Source organism: Onychomys torridus, chromosome 5 (assembly GCF_903995425.1).
Source record: "Onychomys torridus chromosome 5, mOncTor1.1, whole genome shotgun sequence".
NCBI lineage: Eukaryota > Metazoa > Chordata > Mammalia > Rodentia > Cricetidae > Onychomys > Onychomys torridus.
This window is the reverse complement of record NC_050447.1, coordinates 6,868,449-6,891,330: the sequence shown is the minus strand read 5'-3', so window position 1 is coordinate 6,891,330 and position 22,882 is coordinate 6,868,449. Positions and strand designations below refer to the sequence as shown.

At 39.6% G+C, this 22,882-nt stretch overlaps 1 protein-coding gene across 2 annotated transcripts in view; it reads right to left on the bottom strand.

Moving 5' to 3' along the window:
- Window positions 1–1,362: 1,362 nt before the first annotated feature.
- Otud4 (OTU deubiquitinase 4) overlaps window positions 1,363–22,882 on the bottom strand; it is a 54,913-nt gene continuing 33,393 nt past the window's right edge. For both annotated transcript variants that reach the window (XM_036187128.1, XM_036187129.1), the window contains exons 14-21: window positions 14,012–14,174; window positions 11,936–12,056; window positions 11,137–11,192; window positions 10,008–10,085; window positions 9,069–9,207; window positions 8,381–8,635; window positions 7,395–7,435; window positions 1,363–6,278 (exon numbers count right to left, since the gene is read on the bottom strand). In XM_036187128.1, coding sequence (XP_036043021.1) covers window positions 5,061–6,278; window positions 7,395–7,435; window positions 8,381–8,635; window positions 9,069–9,207; window positions 10,008–10,085; window positions 11,137–11,192; window positions 11,936–12,056; window positions 14,012–14,174 — 2,071 coding nt within the window. In that variant the 3' untranslated portion in view covers window positions 1,363–5,060. The remainder of the gene's footprint in view (window positions 6,279–7,394; window positions 7,436–8,380; window positions 8,636–9,068; window positions 9,208–10,007; window positions 10,086–11,136; window positions 11,193–11,935; window positions 12,057–14,011; window positions 14,175–22,882) is intronic.

Genomic DNA, 22,882 nt, shown 5'->3' with positions numbered 1-22,882 from the left:
CTCAATCCTAAATGAGATGTCATTAAAACCCTTCCCTCAAGACTCTGCAATCTGCAGAAAAGAATTAAGAGCCAGTGGTGTGGACTCCAAGGAAACGATCTTCCAGACACAAAAGGACTGAAACACGTGAATGCAGGGACTGACAGCAGGCACCAGTTCAAACCAAAGTCCCATCACTGACAGGGGAAGTGGACACAAAGTCCCACCCCTAATTAGGAAGCTATTTGAATTGAAACCTGCTGGGAAAGGAAATATCAGTTTTGTCCAATAGAGTGCCACTGGTTATATCAACCACAGACCAGGGGAGACCCCATGTCCAGTAGTTAGCTAAAATGTACATTTTTGTGTTATTGAAGTTTTTGATTTTCGTTTCATTTTTGAGAGAAATAACAAGAATTTGGGTAAGTAGGGAGGTGGGGAAGATCTGGCAAAAATGGGGGGGGGGGATGACCAAAATATATTGTACTAAAAGTAATTTTAAATTAAATCACACAGAGTGCATACTGGATCAGGTACAGTGCCACAGACCATGAATTCCTGCACTGAGGAGGCCAAGGCAGTAAATCTTAAGTTTCAGGCCCGCCAGGGATACTCAGTGAACTGTATCCTGCCTTGTAGACTTCTTCCCAGTGCCCATGTCAGGCACTGCTTCTAAATGCAGCTCTAAGGAATCCATAAACACTGGTGTCAAAGGGCACCTGCATTCATATGCACAAGCTCAAACACATCTGACTCGAGATCAGTTTTCATCAAGATTTGCACTGAATGAGCGTTGTTTTACGTTCTGCTTCTGAGAAAACCACTTTCCTGAGGAAGTTCCTAACTTCGGCAAGCACTGACATGGCAGTATTCTTGCAAATTACTTAATGAAGAATGTGCACTTAAGAAGAAACATGTTTTTCAGGGCCAGGGACACAATCCAGAGGTAGAATGCCTGGCTAAAATATACACAGCCTGTACCTCAGTTCTCAGGTCTGCAAAAAAGCAAACAGTTTTTATTTCAGTATACCTGATAACCTTATTTCTGTTTCCAATTTGTTCACTCTTCAGAAAACACATACTGAACTGGGGGGACAGGGGGAGGGGCCTGACATGAAAGACTACAGAGGTCCGTTACCTATGAATGTCTAGGTAGTCTGCATCCCTGCTCCAATGTGCTGAAAAAGATGGTGGGCATTCGCTGTAAAACCGCTCACACTGAGGTTAAGTACAATTCCACCACTTGCTAGCTCTATGACTTGGTCAAAGCTCTGCAATACATAAAAAATAAGGAAAACAGCACTTGTCCTATAGGTATAAATCCCATCTTCAGTTCTCTCTACTGTAATTATCTGCTAGCATGAAAAATTCATGGAAACCACATCATTTTCAAGAGTTTACTAAGATTTATCCTCAGATTTACATGTGATATATTGGGTTACCCAAAGACCAAAGAATCCCAAGCAGAATCGACAGACAGAATTTAATATATGCACACGGTTGTATATATAATGCAGCATCACACCATGTAGGGCATTGACTTGTTTTATACATTCAGATCGTTTGAAACACTTCTTAAGGCTACGAAACAGAACATAGAAAAATAAACAGCAATATATTCAACACTTACAAAAGTGGTATGATAAAGAATATAAAGTACTATTCCTTTCAACACTTCAAAAGATATGTATAGATATGTATATATGTTTTTACAAGTAACATCACAAATGATCACATCTTCACATGCTTATAAGTATTACTGTACTCAGTGTAAGGCTAGGTCCATTTTTCATACATAAATTTTTTTCTAGCTTTGTAACAATGCAATTTTTAAACCATTCAAGTAAATTCACCCCCAAAGCTGCTGCTTCTCAGCATTAAGACATGCACCCACCCCTCTTACAGGATTTTCTAAAACTTGTAATTTTAGGGAACAAAGAAGCTTTTTTAAAAAAATTTTTTAAAAAAGTCCCAATTAGTGGGAGAGCCAATGGCTAAGTAGGAAAATCTTAGCTCTTTCAATTGACGTACTCAAGTGAGCCATTATGAAGATTTTTAAAAAGCAATTAGACATAAAATAGGGAGCAAAATACAGTAAACAGAAACACAGCTTTCTCTTCAGCTACATTAGAATGTATCTTGCTAAGTACCCTAAGTGAAAGAAAAACCTCATTTAAACTGAAGGTAAAATAAATATTGCTAGTTTCCAAGATGGCTGAGTATCTTCTAAACCAGAAACGTTTAGGAAGGAACTCTATTGCACCGAGTCAATCACAAGCAAGTCTGCATGCAGCTCACAAGCATGTTAGTTCACCCTTGGCCAAAGGAAAGACTCCACTCAAAGAATGGTTTGCAGCACAGAAACTCTCAGCACTGTGGGCTATGGGAACCTACACCTGTCAGGTTGGAGCAGGGATGAATTTAGCCCTGCCATCAAACAGACTTAGAGGAGACATGAAGGCTGCCAAGAAGTGCGTGGGGAAGAAAGGAAGATGTGCTTTGAGAGGAAGTAACTTGAAGAGACAACACTGAAGAGGAGGCTGGGGTCGGTCTCGTCCAACTAGAGCACCTACACTAAAACAGATGAGCTTTGGTCAGTGGAAGCATTTCTTCAAAATGTATCCCATAATAGGTTTCATCACTTCCCAATTACAATACAAAGGACTTTCAGCTGTCGTTTTTCTCTTTCGTTGTGTAGAAAGAGGTTAAAATACATTATTACAGTTCATGTGAAGAAAAAAAGCTGGCTTGGCCCTAACCTGACCTCAAGATAAGGCAAGATCCCCTGGATGAATACACTTAAAAACATACCTAAAGAAAGCAAACTGACCTTCATACAAAGACTGATCATTTAAAACTACTAAAGTCAGAGTTGTATTCCGGAGGCTACAAAGGAAGTACCACAGGCTAGAATTCTTTCACCACTGCTTCATCATGTTCCAGAGGTCAGGGAAGGAGACAGAAGCTCTTCAGTTTCCCTCAGCAGCTACAAAGCACTGTTCTTCACTAAGGTGAGACAGAGTGATTGTAAGAAACCAAGCATTAATCTTTCCTGTCCAATTTCAAAGATTTTCCCAGTTGGAGAAACACAAGAGACATTGGAAACAGCTACTTCTTTTGGATGCCTGAGACAAAACATGTCAAACTTATAAATCTAGTTTATTATATCACAAGGTGATTTTCATATTGAAACTATGAGATAAAGCCAATTCTACATAAAAAGCATGGACTAAAGAGAAGAGCCTCTAGAGTTCTTACTCCACAATGCAGCATAACATTGAAGCACTGGAGAACAACCATTCTGGCTTAGGAGCAGACAACAAATTCCTTTCAACAGATTCTCAATTTTTTCTACACATCCCAGGCTATAAATTCTTTTACCTAGCACCATCATTAATAAAATGCTATCTTTCAAAGTGCTCTCTAAAGTCCTATGTTACAAAATTTCTAAATGCTAATCACTACTCAAATCAGCAGTTACACAGACATGAGGGTATTTAAAACAGCACAGAGGTAAATGCCATCATTACAGTACAATGGAGCTTCAATGAGCCTAGCTGACAGCCAAACATTCCACAAGTCATAAGAGGACCCAGAAAACTGTCTGCTTTCGTTTGTCATATTCAAGTTAATTGTATTTGCTTTTTAAGTAATCTGCCCCCCCAAAACAAAAGCCACATCTATTTCTGGTTAGGTATATTACAACATGCGAAGAAAATCACCACCATACTACTATTGCATAGCACTCAAACTGCCTGATCACAACGTAATTGCAACATTAAAAAAGGTAGATTTTCACATTGATATATACAAATAAGAAATACAAAGTACAGTTAGTTTTACAAAGTAACACAGATGCATGAATACTGTGCTGTCCGAGTCCACTCTCTAAATGAGAACGGAGTGCAACATGCAAAAGGATCCCGGTGAATACTGCAGACTGGAAGAAGCAGGTCAGACACAGCACTGATGGGTAAGAGCTACAAAATGCAAAGCAAAACCACCTCTAGCAGCATCCTCTAGAAGAACTAGAAGTCACAATCACGTTCTTTTTCTACAGTAATTCCAGCTATGACAAGTTTAACATGCAACTGTAAATGATGAACATAACCAGTGGTGCAGGAAAAACAACACTATTTATAGAGAAGCCTATCAAGGTAAAAATTTTAACATTTCTCACAAAATATTTAGAATCTGTCAGTGCATTAGTGTTAAAGTGGCATTAAAAAACCTCTGCAGTTTTAACAGATGCAGATTATTCTCAAAATGCATAGCATCTACATTCCTTTCGAGTAGGCACCATGATATTTACAGCAGTGCTAAGAGTTCTTGATGGAAACAGCCGTCTCATCAGACTTCCTACTATTTCTTAAACATCTATTGTACGCAATCTCAAGTTCAACAAATACTCACCAAAATTCAAAAATATACCCTATGGATATTAAAAGAACTATATACAACAATTCTGAGACACAGGTTAATAGGCTGCCTCGTGTGTAATAGTAGAGAGAAGACGTTATTCAAGTTTGACAGATACTGAGATGAAAGGCCTTTGGGTTGGAAGCATATTAAAAGACAACAGTGTTTTAGGCTGAGAACTGTTTGAGCCCAGTTTATGACTAAGGCATTGCATAATAAAATATACATTTCTATTTGGTGCAATGTTATGTTTTGGAATCTATAGTGTGTTGAATGCTTTACTTTCTTGTCACTTTAGTAAACACTAAAAAGCACACATTTTCAATGTTTTAAATCAACTTACACAAGAGAAAAAAAAACAAACACTATGTCTATGTTTTATATTGAGCTGTTTATAAAAAAATACTTGAAGTCATGTTTACTTTTTATGGGGGCAGTAACCCAATAAACAGATTCCGAGTAAGAAAAATCACAATGCCAAAAATTCATCTGCCCCTTGAACATGTCATGTCCAAAGTCTCATCGAGAATAGGAATTGGGTGTAAGGGGGGAGGGGAGGAGATAGTTCCAATTTGGGTTTTATTTTAATGTTTTTTAAAGCCTTCAGAAATACTCCACCTAAGAAAAGGCTTCAGGTCTACAATATGAGCAACAAGAAACCATTAAGTGTGTTGTCCCCTGTGACCATCTCCCATCCCTGATCTCCTCCTATCTCCCCTATATGGGCGTCCTCTAACATTTCGATGGTACTGAAAACCTTCATCCCGGCTTCGATTAGGCTGCCCTTTCCAGGACTCCTCGCCTCTCACATGTTGATAGCCACCTCTACCCGAAGAGCTCCAATCATTTTTGTATTTCCTGCTTCCGTAAGTTTGATTATAGAACTGCTTGGGTCGGCCACTTCTCAGTATATTAGATACTTCACTCTCATCTTCAGAACTGTCTTCTTTTGGTCTTTGCAGTCTATCCACAGAGCTGGCCCTGGGGCCAACTACGTCAGCTGAAGTCTTAGGATCTTGTACTTTCTCCGGTTTTTCTTTTAGACTCTGAATGGTCCTCTTAGGCTCAAGTTCAGCAGACATGGTTTCTCTCTCTCTGTTTAGAATCTGAGTGGGAGGATGAGTCTTTCCCTCTACTCCAGGAGAGCTCGAAGCCAAAGCTATGTCAGCCTTTTGTGTCTGGGACGACTGCTCCACTCGGCCTTCATGCTTGCTGCTCATACTTTGGGCTTCTGAGAGAGAATGTGCACCTTCAACTCTGGCTTCTGGAAACTCACCCACTGCTGAGACAGAGTCACATTCTTTAGACAGATCTAGATTCTCCATGGGTAAATCCAATTCCCCTTTATCATCAGAAGGCAAGACAATATTTTGCCTCATTACAGGATTTTCTACAAATCCCTGAAAAGGATACCCATACCAAACATGAGGAAAGAAAGGAGGTGCAATAGGAACTGGACCTAAGAACGGGTTAGGGCCAAAGGGCGGTTGTGGGTATATGTTCTTGCCACTTAGTGATTCTTCATATTCAGCATGCAGAAGCTGCCCAGGAGTCTCAGACTCAAGCTCAGGTTGGTAAGACAATTGACCATGACCTTCAGACACCTGAGATGGAGGGATAACCAGAGGTGAAGAGAATGCAGGAGGTCCAATCTCTGTCTGTGGCATCTGTCCATTCACACTGGCCTCAGGGTGCATAGAGTAGTGGGCATCAGTACAAGGACAGTCACTTTCACTCTGAGCAGGAGGGGCTTCTTGGAACCAAGTAGTCTGAGGATACACAGGAACAGGGACCTTTGGGTACATCCTACAGGCTGCCATGTAGGCCTGGTGCAGGGGATACAGGTAAGAATGTGGGGCCCACATAGGACAACTATATGCCTGAAAGACACAAAAACAGCAAAATAAACCAACAGTAATACTAAAGGTTAAAAAACTATCTTTCTGAAAGTAATTAGTTATAGCGAAGTCTTTTATGCCTCCAGAGATATATACTCTAAGCCCAAATACAAGATGATCACAGTAACACACGATATGAAAGAACCGGAATCAAGTCACTTCATGACCCTGTTCCCCAGGTTCTGACCTGAAGCAGGTTAATAGAAACATTATCTCAGCCACTGAGATTTAGTTAGACCCCTCACATCCTAACTCTAGCCTACCAGGAAAATGTTCAAACAGGAAAGTCTCCAACAGGAATAGTTTATTCTAGGAGCCCACAAATTACTCCAATACCTAAAGATTAACAAATTAGACCCCTTAACAAAGGGTAAAGATGAAAAGGAAATACTTTAATTCCTTCCTCTGTTGGCATTCAACTAAAAAAACAAATTATGAAGAAAATATAACTAGCTGACGTTATAAATCCAGCACGTACTAATAAGTGTAACCAGGCAACTATATAGAGCACAGAGCTTTATGAAGCTGAGTCCTGGATTGGGGCACTTGATAGTCCATGTTTATACAACTGTCAGAAATGAATTCAAGTCAAAGACAGCAAAACACTGACATGGGAAGTGAGTTCTGTAGCCTCTTCCTAAGAAAAGCTGTTCTCCCTCCAAAGGCAAGTTCTGCTGTGCTAGTGAGCAATGTTCCCACCTTACAGAACAATGCTTTCTATATATTACTTCCTCTAATCCTCTCAATGGAGGCAGTTCTGCATAATAAACAGGAGGCTTCAGAGACACCAACTGATTTGCAAAGGATGGCACACCTAAATTTCCTAAGTAGAACTTCAAACTAAGAGCTTTCATCTAACTCTCCAACAAGAACATTCTCATGAGCAGTCCAGGAAACTGGTTTGCCCCTTCATATATTCCAAGGCCAACCATCACGAATTTTTTTTTAAAAAGCAAGCAAAAACTAGAACCTGCCCCATAACCAAACATGAAAAGTAGCACTTAATAAACCTCAGATTACCAACTGATTAAGAGTTAAATATTTTAAATTTTACCATTTAGATAGTGATAAGAAAGATAACTTTAAAAGGAAAAATACCTTTACACCAAGATTGAAGAAGAATCGAAGGATGTTCTTATCTGAAAATAAAATATTTTTTTTTACTAAAACTACATAGTCAAAGCTTTTCTTTCCTTCATCGTCAATCATTATAGTTCTAAAGACAAATTTTCCTGCCAGACTGCCTATAGAGCAAAACACAAAAATGGAAACAACCAAATTCTAGGCTATTAACAGAGGGTAACTCAGGTTTGCTACACTTTTCTCTGCATTAAAATCTAAGTCCCTGAATAGCTTAAATTTAGTTTATCTGATTAAAATTCAATCTGAGAGAAAACTCAGATGAACACTATTTTTCATATATTATGTGCGGCGGTTTCAAAAATTACAAATGAAAATACTGGAGAAAGAGTAAGACCTCCATAAACCCAATAAGGTGGTAGTAGTGCACACTTACAACCCAGAACCCAGGGGAGAATGAGGCAGAGTACAAGTTCCCGGTCAGCCTGGACGATACAGTGAGGCATCATCTACAAAATCAGTAAAAGTCTAGAAATGATTCCAAAGCTGTCGAAGTTATTTATGAAAAGGTAAAAACAAACAAAAAACTACACGAGAGGATTCATTAAGCACAAAAACTCATTTTCTACTAAGACCAAGCTAAAATAGGCTTGAACAATCACATGATCCTGAGTCAATAATCAAACCTGTGATCTTTCCTTAGTGAGCCCATTCTACAGCTTTGTAAGAAGCAGACTTGTGGCTTCTACTTCTGTCTTTCTATTTTTCTCAAGGAATACAGCACTATAAAACAAAAGAAGGCCAGGCGGTGGTGGTGCACATCTTTAATCCCAGCACTCGGGAGGCAGAGGCAGGCGAAGTTCAAGGCCAGCCTGGTCTACAGAGTGAGATCCAGGAAAGGCACAAAGCTACACAGAGAAACCCTGTCTAACAAAGGGAAAAAAAAAAAAAAAAAAAAAAAAAGAAAAAAAAAAAAAAAAACAAAAAACAAGAGAAGGCCTCACCTTTAGGCAGGTCCTCGCCGGTCTGACACAGTGAATAAGGTGGTGCAATGGCTCGATCTCCCTTCTCACTACATGGAAACCCAGGATAGAGTGGGTCCTGATAAAGGCTCATTGTCTGAGGCAAAGGCATCAAGGGCTGGTTAACTGCCTGAATTGACACAGGAACTGGAGAGGGTGTTAAATGCGCTTGTGACACAGCAGCATCAGGTCCAGTGGTCTGTGTCACTGACAAAATGGGAATCTGAGCAGGGACACCTAAGAAAAATGAGAAGAAACAAAAATAGGCAAAGTCATTTTCATTTAGAAATAAAGTTTGCATTAAATTAATCCTGCACAACTTACACACCTTGTAAAGCATTCAGTAAGCAACCTAAAGTACTTTAGGAATAGGAAATAAGCTGAGTCAATGTCTTCCAACTACAGTTCCCAAAAAAAAAACCATTTAAGGTAAAGGTCCTTGTAAAGAGTCCTAAAGAAGATATAACAGTGTGTCCTATGCAGGAAACAAAAACTGTGGCCAACAACAGAGGTAACTGGCTCAAATGTCACACATCCCAAGATTGGAAAAGCATACAATGGACACCATGTAATTCTAATGTGGTCAAGCTCTCACTTAAGAACTTGAAGCCTCTGATTTGAAAGGAATTTTTGTTAGCTGGTTGGAAATACTTAAAAATTCTTCTCTAACCTGTTGGTCCGAAAGTTGTAGGTTCACTTGGCCAGGCTGGCACAGTGGCTGGTAAAGAAGGCACCGCAGGAGTGAGATGGACTTCTGGAGAGACTAGAAGGGGAGCTGGATTTGACAAAGACATATGTTCTGCTGGCTTCTTCAAGAATGGGAGGGGAAAAGGGGGAAGAAGTCATTTTGCTGACACAAATTTTAGTAACAAATGTATCTTGAGTGAAGTACAAAAGGCCCTACTATAAAACTAAGCATATACCTAACTGTTCACGCCAGCCTCCGAGTTCACTCATTGGCAAAGAATACCATGTAAACTCATTTCATGACACCAGGGCTGCCTGGTGCAAGTCACAGGCAGAACAACACTAGGGCAAGAGAACAAAACCACAGATATTTCCTTGAAAGTCTTCAATATTGTGTAAGAAAGATTCCTACACAAAAATAAAATAAAATGCACCTAGGCACATTTATTTTATGAACGCAAAGTATGTTGACAAAACAGCAAGTAAATACCTACTCTTATGTTAGACCAAGAACCAAAATGCAGAAAATGAAGTGTGTTCATTCACTTGGCAAACTACTGGTATTTTTTTAAATGTATATGGAGTAATTCATTGGTAATGATTGAGATAACTTCTAGAAATATTATTAACACAGTAAGAATTTTATCTTTTTAATTTTCAAGCTGAACTACCTTAAAAATAGCAAGAGCAATGCCAAACATAAAGGTTACTCACAATCAAGTCACAGGAATGCCAGAGAATGGCTATAAAATGACATTCTATAAACTTTTTTAAAATTTTAGATTAAATAGAATAAATTATAAAAATTTTAAAGCACCTACATTATGTCAGAAATGAATTCTTCCATTTACAACATCTATGTTTTCACACACAGCAAAAAGAAGTCCAGAAAGGAGCCTGCATACCTCGTGCAGTAACTTACTTGTTCTACAGGAGATGGGCACTCTACTTTCTTTAACTTAGATGGTGATGAAACTCTTGTACATTTATCATCACTGATCTTTGGGAATAAGAAAAAGTCACACTGTGATTAAAAGAACTCCATTCTGGGTTAGTATGGTTGCCTTTCTAATTCACTCAGAGAACCTGCTCTGAGAACCCACTCCCGCTTCATTTGGCCTACACATCAGTGTAATGCCGCATTACTCGAGAGCTTTAGATGAGGACTTTTAAGAACATAGCAGTCTCCTTTACAAACATTACTTCACAAAGTGATAAAGAATAAACACTGAGGCCAAGGTGGTGGTGCATGTCTTTAAACCCAGCACTCGGGAGGCAGAGGCAGGTGGATCTCCGTGGATTTGCGGCCAGACTGATCTACAGAGTGAGTTCCAGGACAGCCCAGGGCCACACAGAGAAACCCTGCCTTGGAAAAAATAAAAATAAAAAAATTTTAAAAAATAACAAAAAAAAAACCCAGTTTTGCAAGTTAAGATAGGGCAGCCTAAAGTCACCTTAGGAAGTGATTAAAATGCCAATGACTTCTCAAGCTTTTAACTTCATTAGTAAAATTACAAAACATCTAAATGGATTCAATCTCATTACCTACTTCTTCCTGCACCAGAGCATTAAAGAACAAGAGGCAATTAACATTTAAAACTTTTGGGACTGGACAGGAGTGGTGGCCCACACCTTTAATCCCAGCACTCCAGGAGGCAGAGGCAGGCGGATCTCTGAGTTCGAGGACAGCCTGGGCTACAGAGTGAGTTCGAGGACAGCCTGGGCTACAGAGTGAGTTCCAGGACAGCCTGAGCTACAGAGTGAGTTCCAGGACAGCCTGGGCTACAGAGTGAGTTCGAGGACAGCCTGAGCTATAGAGTCATTTCGAGGACAGCCTAACAAAACAACTTTTGGTGGAATGGCTCAGCAGCTCAAGTAGCTGCCACCAAGCCTGGAAACCTGAGCTCAATCCCTGGGACTAACACAGGCTAATTCAGTAGCAGAGAAGTAACTCCTCGAGTGGCCCTCTGCTCTCCACACATACAGCATAGTGTGCATACATGCACATCAAATAGATAAATAAATGTTTTAAATATATTTAAAACCTTTACCTCCAGTGTGCTGGGCTCGGGTTTTTTATCCACATGAGTATGGCCACGTAGAGAATCTGTAACAGATTAAAAATAAGAAAAGGAACATCAACCATCAATCAGATTTAAATACAGAAAAGAAAAAGACATTGTATTAGTTCAAGTCAGTTTCTCTCCAATAACAGATATGCAACACTAGTTGGACAGCTTGACAATTTAAATGTCTTTTTCCACTATAGTAATCCCTTCTTATCCAGAGTAGACACAGTCCTCCAGCGGACATCTGAAACTGTGAATGGTAACTGATATTAGACTTACTATATTTTCTTGTATTTATAAGTCAACCAAAACTAATACTGAAATAAAACAGAATTACAATTATTCTGTAATAGCAGTTACATGAGTCTAACCTCTTGCAAAGGCCTCAACTTCCACCTTTCCGTTTAAAGTGCTGACTTCTCTCTGGCACACTCAGGATGCCAGCATCACTCTCTGCACTGTGGAGGCATTAATTACTACACCACAAGCACTACTACATCCAGTCAAAGTGACCCGCAAGACAGCTGCTGAGGGACTAGTGTGCGGGCAGCATGTGAGCAGGCAGCACCAGTGTATCACAAGACATCATGCTACTCAAAACAGCACTCAATTTGACTCTTAAGAAGTAAGTATTTCTGGAATCCTCCTTTTAAGATTTCCAGACCATAGTTCACTTGAATACCTAAAACTGCAAAAAACAAAACCACAAATAAGGGCAGGAAATATTGTATGTGACTGGAACAGGCAGATATCAGGTTCATTCAGTGATGAAGTGGTATACCTTTGTCCTTCCGTTCTTCTGCATCTGCTCTCCTCATGCTTCCTCTCCTATCCCTTGCATGTGAAGACTTCCTCTGGGCACACGAGTTGCTATTCTGAGGGGACTGACTGACTGATGGACTCTTTAAAATAAAAGTCACACTGTGCATTAAAATTTTAAAAACATGAATACAAGTTTTACAAATAACATATTTACTTCTAACTAAAAACCTTAGAATTCATAGCCTTATATTTTTATACTTTAGAATCCACCTGGTAGGTAGTTAAGGATATCGTCTAGATATCATCAATTCAATTGTATGCTCTAATACTCTATTACTGAATTAAAATACCAGGCAATCAGACTTTCAAGCCTAATTAATATTTCACATATCATTTAAAAAAAAAAATCACATTGACCAACTGTCATCTTACACTTGATATTCTTTGAAAAGCAGTAATATCTTCTCTATCAACCTTGCCAGCATTCCTTGTGAAGGGAAAATTATCAATTAGCACGTATCACTAAAATGATATACTCAAGAGCAAACCACATGAGCTCTGAATGACCCAATGATCATTGGTTAAAAACAGTATCACTGGTAAAGCAAAGAGACCAAAACAAATTGTTGGGATTTGGGGTTTATTTTTGTTTTGTTTTTTTTTGGGGGGGGGGGGGTTTGTTTGCTTGCTTTCTTGTATGATTGTTTTTTTCAGAGACAGAGTTTCTCAGAGTAGCCCTAGCTGACCTGGAACTCACTCTGTAGACCAGCCTGGCCTCTACCACCCAAGTGCTGGGATTAAAGGCGTGTTCCACCACTGCTCAGCTAAAGTTGGAGCTTTAAGATAAATTATCACTGAAGGTTCTTGATTCCTGTCACAACACTCTTAACAAATCTATTCCAGTTTTTAGTAAAAAACCTAAGCCACTATACTATATCAAATCCAACACCAGGTCAATCTAAATCTAAAGTTTAGAAGTATGAAAACAAATTTTTAACAATAGAATTTCACGATCTATGACCACATAGCAGTAGCACTATCTTTGTCATTCGCTAAGGATAAAAGTTTGAGTATAAGATGAAATGATTACAAATCAGCCTCTTACAGAAGAAAAGCTATGTGGAAACAACAAGTAAGACGGGAAGGCAATGTCTTTAGCACACACACAGACGATGCCTACCACACAGGCATACCTGACTTGGTTACGTTTTACAATCCTCCCTAAGCTCCACACTGAACTAGTCGGAGATAAGCTCTTTCAAACAGAGCTTCTCTCAAAGACAGAAAAGTGAACACATGCAACTTGGATCTTGTCCCTGGCACAGTGTCGCCCTCAACAGCATTCCTCCTTGTTTGTTTCATTCACCATTTTGTATCATTCCCAAGACTTAAAAGACCATGATTATCAATTTAGCCCTCCTTGTCAATGGAACTCCTCACCTACATAGCAATGGCTTTTCTTTCTGATTGTTCCCCAACGCTAAGGAAACTGAAGGTAGAGTCATTGCTTTTGTCAGAAGTATCTAGTATACCAGGTACTAACACATGGAACAAAACAAATCCATGTGCTTCCTTATATCAGTATCGTACTAGTGCACAAGTCAAATTTATGTTTAATAAGCAGTGGCCAAAGTCTCCTGACAGTTCAGAAAAACTTGCAAAGGGTCAACTGAATCCTAAGCCCCTACACAGCAGGTTTTGCTTACAGATACTAAGTCTTTCAGCCAGAAAGGAAATACTCATCACTGTCAGGTGAACAAATCAGTTTCCTTGCTCATCTGTCACCAGCTCTTTTCAATAATATCTCTAGCCCCAGGATTAACTACAGGCTCTACTTTTACGGTCCCTCCTTCCTTCCTTTTTATTCTTGACACAGAACTTCACTATGCTTCCAAAATGGCCTTGAATTCAGGGATTCTCTTGCTTCTCTAGTAACTGGGATTACAAACATTTAACCACCATACCAAGGTCTACATAATCTTTAAAATACTTTCAGTTAAAAAGAATTAAGTTCACCATGAGAAATTATGGTTTACTACAAACTTTATCAAGAAAGACTTCTAAACATTAACTTTTAAAATCTTTACATACGTACAGAAAGGGCAGGAAAAGCCTGTTCATCCCGGTTCTGAATCTCATACAGTAAACGAGACTCTTCAATAGCTTGCTTCTCTCTGCGTTCCTCTGGGGAGAGGCCAAAATAGTAAGATTCACGACTCATGTGATCAAAATCCTCAGTTCTTTCCCGATCAGGTTTTCTGTCAAATAAAACATTCTTTCAGGAAAAAAAAAAAGAGGCAAATGTGTAGGACACAAAAATGCAATGATCTATTCTGCAGTACAAATATCTAATTAAACAACTACACCACAACACTTTGTAACTTAGGACAGCTGGCAAAAAATAAAAAAATAAAAAAAATAAACCACAGCATTTAAAGTTACTTTACAAAGTAGATAAAACTCAGAGTGGCGCACAGTAAAATGAAAGTAAAATATAACTCACTTCTTTGTACATGATACAGAAGTGACTGCATGTTTTTCTGGGTGCAGAAATATAAGCACTGTGCATATTCTTTATGCCACATTCCAATACGATCATAAAAATGTAGTCTCAAAAGAAAGAGGGAGCAGCAAATGGCTTAAGGCTTGCCACCAAGCCTGGCCATTTGAGTTCAATCACCAGAATTCACGTGAATAAAGAACATTGACGCCTATAACTTTTCTTCTAACCTCCACATGTCGACGTAGCACACATGCACACACACAAACAACATAGACTAATTAATTACCAATGTAAAGAAGAAAAAGCTTATGAGAGGAAGAGAAAGCATTCTGTTCTCATGTTCTAAAGGCGATAACCAGATGAGACATAAAGACCATCCTGATTATTGACTCCAAGAAAAGCCGAAAACTGAACAATGAGATGTGTCAGACTGGACTATTGTCTGCCACCGCCACTTCAATGTAGCTTTGGTCAAAGAAAGATCACAAGAGACTCAACAATGTATTTAGCAACAAATCTAATATTCATATATGGTTTGCAGCCATAAAAAATATTTTGAATGGCTAGACATGGCTGTAGCACAAATCTTAAGAGTATTATTAATAAAAACAAACCTGGAGCCAGGTATTGGGTGAATGCTGGAAGATCAGAGACGCAGAACAAGCCACAGCCACCTCACCTTGCCAATTCCTCAGCTGATCCTGTTTTCCTAAGACTGGATGCCTCTCAGATGAACTGTGCTGCTCAAAAGCCTAAAAGCTTAACTAGCCATAGTTCCTCCTCCTCACACCTTATATACCTTTCTGCTTTCTGCCATTACTTCCTGGGATTAAAGGCGTGAGTCACCATGCCTGGGTTGTTTCCAGTGTGGCCTTGAACTCACAGAGATCCAGGTAGATCCCCCACCCACCCACAGACAGGGTTTCTCAGTGTAGCTTTGCGCCTTTCCTGGAACTCATTCTGTAGCCCAGGCTGGCCTTGAACTCAGAGATCCAGGCAAATCTCTGCCTCTAGTATGCTAGAATTAAAGGTGTGTGCTACCACTTTCTAACCTCTATGTTTAATACTGTGGCTGTTGTGTCTCTGACCCCAGATAAGTTTATTAGAGTGCACAATATTTCAGGGAACACAATATCCCCACACATGGCTCAGCAGTTAAGATGGCTGCCTTGCAGAGAACCCAGGTTTTGATTCCTAATACCAACATGACAACTGACAACCACCTGTAACTCCAGTTCTAGGGGACCTTATGTCCTCTCTTCTGACCTCCTCAGGCACTAGGCATGTAGACAGATACTAACTACACTTACTTATACACATGCAGGTAAAACACACTCATAAAAATAAACACTTCTAAAAGCAATATGGATACTATTTCTATCACTTCTATCACCTGTATAAGCAAGAAATCAAAATTCAAATTCAAAAATTAGAAAAAAATGTTGCCAAAGCACAAATAAATACAATCTTACTAAATACTGGGATACTGTGGTACTGCTATTTTAACTCTGAAATAAATCAGGTACTTCCAATTATAATCAGATATTAAATCCTAAAGAGCAAATGACCCTCATAATCTGACCAGTTCTTCTCAAGACCAATTATAAAAGACTCCAAAGAGGATTTGGCAAGTTGTCAGGCATCTGAAAAATTCTAACCAACTCCAGCTGAATTTAATAATCAAGAAGATAAGATGACCCGTTCTTTCCCAGCCATCGCTGTCACTGCACAAAGGACCTATAAACAAAGTGATCCCGGTGACAGAGATGGGGTTCACGCATGAGCTCGAAAATGTGGCTGCTGCTCGCCAAGTTACCTGGTGAGCACCAGTGGCTACAGTTGCAGAGACCACTACTGAGCTCGCAATATGGCACATTCCTAGGGTGGTCAGCGACCTGGCTGGCAGGAAGAGAACACTGAACCACCTCCTCTGGAAGAGACAATGCTCTGTCCTTACTGCAGGAGCTGCCTACTTCTGGTTATTAGATCTGCCTTCCTGTGCATAATGCTTCTGTCAAAACCACCATACACGGACTTACAGAATGCCTTACCCACTGTCACAGTATTCCACAGTACTGTTTCTGACCTTGGAACTCTTTTTTTTTGTTTTTGTTTTTCAAGACAGGGTTTCTCTGTGTAGCTTTGCGCCATTCCTGGAACTCACTCTGTAGCCCAGGATGGCCTCGAACTCAAAGAGATCCACCTGCCTCTGCCTCCTGAGTGCTGGGATTAAAGGTGTGCGCCACCACCGCCCAGCTGACCTTGGAACTCATTTTTACACACAGAAGTACATAGTGGGCCCACAAGCAAGGAATCCATCGATCTTACCATGTTCCCCACCATCCTGAATCAGCTGGCCTCAGAACAATGGGTATTTTGCCTACGCTGAGTAAGCTACCAAGTACCAAAAAAAATCTTCAAATCCAACTAATGACAACTAGCTGACATGTAAGAATTCCATCTGCTAAGAATCCACCATGGACCAAATGTCCCTGAATAACAGAAAATTATCTTACAATTAAATGATATTTATAACCTAAAAGACATGACTAACTAGATTAGTATCCTGGTTAGTTTTCTGTCAACTTGACACAAGCTAGAGTCATTTGCAAAGAGAGACATTCAACTGAGAAAATGCTTCCATAAGACTGGGAATAATAAACGAGTCTGTCTAACATTTTTTACATTAGTGATTGATAGGGGAGGCCCCAGCCCAGTGGCTGGTGCCCACCCCTGAGCAGGTGATCCTGGCTTTATAAGAAAGGCAAGGAGTTGGGGATTTAGCTCAGTGGTAGAGTGCTCACCTAGCAAGCGTAAGGCCCTGGGTTCGATCCCCAGCTCAAAAAAAAAAAAAAAAAGAAAGAAAGGCAGAGCAAGCATGAGAAGCAACCCAATAAGCAGAATCCTCCACGAACCCTGCTTTAGTTTCTGCCTTCAAGGTTCCTGCCCTGTTTTGAGTTTCTGCCTTGACTTCTTTCAGTGATGGACTACAATGTGGAAGTGTGGGCTGAAATAAGCCCTGTCTTCTCTGTCTTATTTAGGGTTGGTTGCTGTGAGAGACACCATGACCATGACAACTCTAATAAAGGAAAACATTTAAATGGGGGAAAGGAGGGGCTTACAAGTTCATGGGTTAGTCCATTATTACATTATTATCAAGGCAGGACATGGCAGTATACATGCAGCCATGGTGCTGGAGAAGGAGCTACGAAATCTATCTACATCTTGATCCATAGACAAGAGGAAAAGCCACCCCCATAGTGACACACTTCCTCCCAAAAAGGCCATACATACTTCAAAAAAGCCAAACCTAATAGTGCCACTCCCTATGAGAGCCATTTTCTTTCAAGCTACCACATTCCACTCCCGGGACCCTGTAAGGATTGTAACCAAAGGGTTGATACAGTGAGTTTTCTGTTCCTGAGACTGTAGATGCTTTCCCTGTTGATATCTAGTCAAATTAGACATTGATCCAATAGTGTACTTGCAGCATTAACAAAATAAAAAATTTTATCATGTCCTTAACATCAAAAATGGAGGAGACTTTCTCACACTTTAGACCTTTCAGGAACTGGGAGTCCAAACACCACCCAGATAATTTTCTATTTATGATTATTAATACTTCACTTTTTAAATCTGTAATTTTGTACAGCATGACAAAAAAAAATTAAAAATAATGTGAGCAGTCTTGAGAGGGATTTAAATGGGAAAATAGGGACAAACTGGAATGTGATAGTTTACTTGTGCACCCCAATAAAGCTTATCTGGAGATCAGAGTTGAAAAGCCAGCCTCTATATTAAACATAGAAGTCAGGCAATGGTAGCACACACCTTTGATCCTAGCATTCAGAAGGCCGAGATTCATTTAAGTCTCTGTGAGTTCAAGGCCACACTGGGAACAGAGCCAGGCATGGTGGCACACTAACCATGGAGGTCTGGAAGTCTGTACAGACAGACAGGAAGTGATAGAGCTGGGCAGAAAGAGGAAGTGATGTAGCTTGGCAGAGAAAGGAAGTAAGATGGCAGAGATAGAAAGGATACAGGTGTGGGCATACAGGAAGTAGCTCTCTTTGGCTGAGGATTTCCTTGTGGTAAGAATGTGGCTGGCTTCTTTCTGCTTCTCTGATCTCAGTTTTCACCCCAGTATCTGGCTCCAGGTCTTTTATTAATAAATAAGACAGTTTAGCAATTTGTCTTAGACTGGAATCAAGGAAGTTTTTAGAATATTTCTGGCTAATACAGTGGCCAAGGAATGCAAAGAAAACTTGCATGTTTCTCAAATTCCCTTGGTGGCCGGAAGGGATTAAACCAGAAGTGCAATCAGTATGATTTATTTTCAAGATATTATCTACTACAAGTATTTTTAGTACACCTATCAATGTTAGGTCAGACTGTCTGCCATGTACGTTCCTCCTCCATAGTTATGCTTTGATACTGTCCATCTTTTGTTTTGTTTACTGCTGTGGATATCACTCTGTATAAATAAAATGCTGATTGGCCAGTGGCCAGGCAGGAAGTATACGCGGGACAAGCAGAGAGGAGAATGCTGGGAAGTGGAAGGCAGAGAAAGAGAGAGGCACACACATGGCCAGCTGCTGCCATGACAAGAAAGAAATAAGGTACTGGTAAGCCATGAGCCACGTGGCAAAGTATTGATTAATAGAAATGGGTTAATTTAAGATAGAAGAAGTAGATAACAAGAAGCCTGCCACAGCCATACAGTTCATAAGTAATATAAGTTTCTGTGTGTTTACTTGGTTGGTTCTGAGCATCTATGGATGGGCCTGGCGGGTGAGAGATTTGTCCTGACTGGGGGCCAGGCAGGAAAACTCTAACTACAAATGGCACCCAACCTAAAACCTGACAAAAAGGATTCTAAAACAGAGATAAAAACAGCTTCCTAGTTGTCTCTCTCAAGTTAGCAGCAGCCTGATGGTTTGAGCGTGTGAGTCTGACCTGCAGTGTGGCAGGAATGAGGAGTCTACAAGCGGCACTTTACTCTGCTGCATATTGGATTTAGCCTTTGCTAGTTTAAAAAAAAAAAGGTTTCTGGGCTATGCACTGCTTTGATAGAACTGCTTCTGATAGTTGATGGTACACAGAGCTCCAGACCCAGAGCTGGCAGTAAACTGTACCACCGCCATGTTGGGAAGCTGAGGTAGACGGAGCCAGCAGCCACAGTGGCGTTTCAGTCTTACAAAGATGGATATTACACAGAGAATCTGGTTTATGTTGTCTTTGGGATTTTTAACTACAGAAAAAGATTTGATCATAAAAGCTGTTGATTTAAACAAATGTGTAAATTTTAAAGGTACCTTGACTTCAAAATTTGGATATAAGGATATGTTGCTTTGGAAAAGAGTCTCTCCTTTTGTTTCCACAGAAAGCCAGAGGCTGTGGATTTGTTCCAGATTAAGATACATCAGGTTTGATCAGCCAAGACCACCTGAAAGGTCTCTGATGACACCATGGCCCAGATGATCCAACATCCAGAATGGTTTCAAGACAACTGGCTCAGAGGTTCACCCTCACGGACTACTCCATAATCCTAAAATTTTCTTATGTCCCCATAAGATACAGCGGCCCTCTCCAGCAGGAAGTAGTAAGAGAAACTACGCCCAAATTCCCAAAATTATCAAGCTGGCTTTGGATATGGAAGTAGCTCACTCCTTCTCTTAAGCCCAGACATATTGCTAAAAGAAAAGATTAAGAGACTTTTATGTCCCAAATCAGAAGAACCCTCTATGTGGGACAGAAAAAAAAACAACAGTATTTTTATTAAAGCAGGTCGATTATAAATGCGATCTCTTTCTAAAGAAGAAAAGTGGATATGATATAGATATAATAGGATAAAAGGGTAGTTAATGAACCTACTTCTAAAGAGGAACAACTCATTTAAAATGTTTTACATTGGTATAGATTTTAGTCTATTGATACAAACTTAAAGTTAATTTTGTTATACTGTGTGTATATTTCTACTCGTGTTTAAGGTATTGTTTGTATAGCTCATTTTAAATTATAATGGATAATTAAAAAGATTAATAATTAGTCATCTATGATAATCATACTTGTAGCCATGTTAGTTAAGTCTTTTAGGTATACATAGAAATATTTTAGATAGATAGGTAGTCTTCAAATACTTCAAAGGCATAGAAAATATGGCATTTAAAACATTTTTAAAAATTTAGACTTTGTGGACAGTGAGACATGTCTGCTCCTGGCAGCACTGATTTACTTCAGAGAGGAGGATGGGCAGTATCTTATCTTCACGTTGGCAAAAATAGCCATTTGGACAAGAAACTGTTCTTGCCTGGACTGCTTGATCAACTGGACATGCAGGACCCATAAAAAGGTGACCACTAAACTTTACTTGACAAAATGGTCCTTCAGGTACCTGCTTCACAGAGGAAACTGCCAGACATTCTATAAGACACTGAGAAAAGTGACCGAGAGACTCTAGCCCTGTGGGCTGAAGACAAATGCCCCAACTTTACAAAGGAACATTAGGTGACTGTCCAGGCTCCCAGCTGTCTCTGTCTACCCTGCAAGACACCCGAAAGTTCCTTGCATCCTTCTCCCGGTTCTCAGATGATATTATATCCTTCTGAGGTCATGTGGTTGAAGACTAGATAGTTATAATTTCCTCAGTTATGATAAAAGATAAGTTAGATATAAAACCTTAGACTCACAAATGTAAGATAGATAGGATATCTTCTTTAATATTGTAACTGTAATTCCTGCTTGATAATTGTTTTGTTATCTATAATTTTACTATGTGAAAGTTAACCTTCCTTTTTTAACAAAAAAGAAAAGGGGAAGTGCTCTGGATATCACTCTGTATAAATAAAATGCTGATTGGCCAGTAGCCAGGCAGGAAGTATAAGCAGAGAGGAGAATGCTGGGAAGTGGAAGGCAGAGAAAGAGAGAGGCACACACATGGCCAGCTGCCGCATGACAAGAAAGAAATAAGGTACTGGTAAGCTGTGAGCCATGTGGCAAAGTATAGATTAATAGAAATGGGTTAATTTAAGATAAAAGAAGTAGATAACAAAAAGCCTGCCACAGCCATACAGTTCATAAGTAATATAAGTTTCTGTGTGTTTACTTGGTTGGTTCTGAGAATCTATGGGCCTGGCGGGTGAGAGAGATTTGTCCTGACTGGGGGCCAGGCAGGAAAACTAACTACAGTTTACAGTATCACACTTACATGGGCTCCTTCTGGATTTTCTGTGGTTATTTCTTAAGTACTCTAAGTATCCTGTTTCCAAATAGAATTAAAATTGCTCAGAACTAAAATTGCCCTAGATTTTGAAGATGGCCAATCTTACAGAAATAGGGTTAGATTTAAATCTTCAGAACTTAATGGCCATTGTTAATTTACATAGGTTTTGTTTTTTATTTCTGTTTGCCCTTGGTCTGACTCTGGCTGGAGAAGTTAGAGGAGCCTTTTCTTTATTGAAGGTATATTTTATACAGATCTAAACTTCTAGTGCATAATCAGTAGTAGGTGGTTCTTATATCAGCTTGGTATCTGAACTAGGGTTATCTGCTGTCAGATGTGCTCAGAGTGCACTGGCATGTACAATGCCTCTCCGTAACTAGTCAGCAGAGGAAAACACCAATGAGTCACATATAGAACTTAATTTTGTCAAATAGCTCATTATGCATTTTCTTTCTAGGATCCCATTACAGGTAAAAACTGATGATAGTCCTGCTTATACTAGGAAACAGTTTAAGGAATTTTGTAATTTATGAAGTACTAATTAGGTTACTGAAATCCCCACAATCCTCAGCAGGGTCCAGCTGATGTGGAATGACAACAACCAATAGAAAGCAAATTTAAAAACAACATATACATCCACCAAACCCCACAACTTAGCCACACTAACTTTTTTTCACTTTAAAGGATAAGGCTGCTTCTGCTAAAATACATTTGCCCTAAAGTAGACAGAGCCTAAAGTATGTTAAATGGAAGACTCAGAAACTAAGCAATGGAAAGGGACTGATGTACTTCAAACATTAGGGTGAGTTTATGCTTGTATCTTTCCAGAAAATGAATGAAGTCCCAGATGGCTGCCACTCTGATGCATCCCAAAGACTACCAGACAAATGAAGCATCTGAAGATAGATGATAAACCCATCAAGAAGACGCCCCAAGAGGAAGAGGAAGGTGATGACTTGGAGAGGCATCAAGACTTAACAAGCCAAGGCCTTGGGGAGACAAGGACACAACACTACTGATTCAAAAACATTACTGTTATGTTTACTGACTAGATTATATGTTAATTTTCAGCTCATCAATGTAGAATCCAAATGCCTTTTATCAGTGGGGCAGTGTGATGTTTTGCCATGCTAAGGATTGTTTTTATCCTTTGCGACCAGTAGTCTAGACACAATATTGTATACAAATATGTAGTCAGAAGTAAGGGAACATTTTGGTTGGACTAATCTAACTGATCAGTC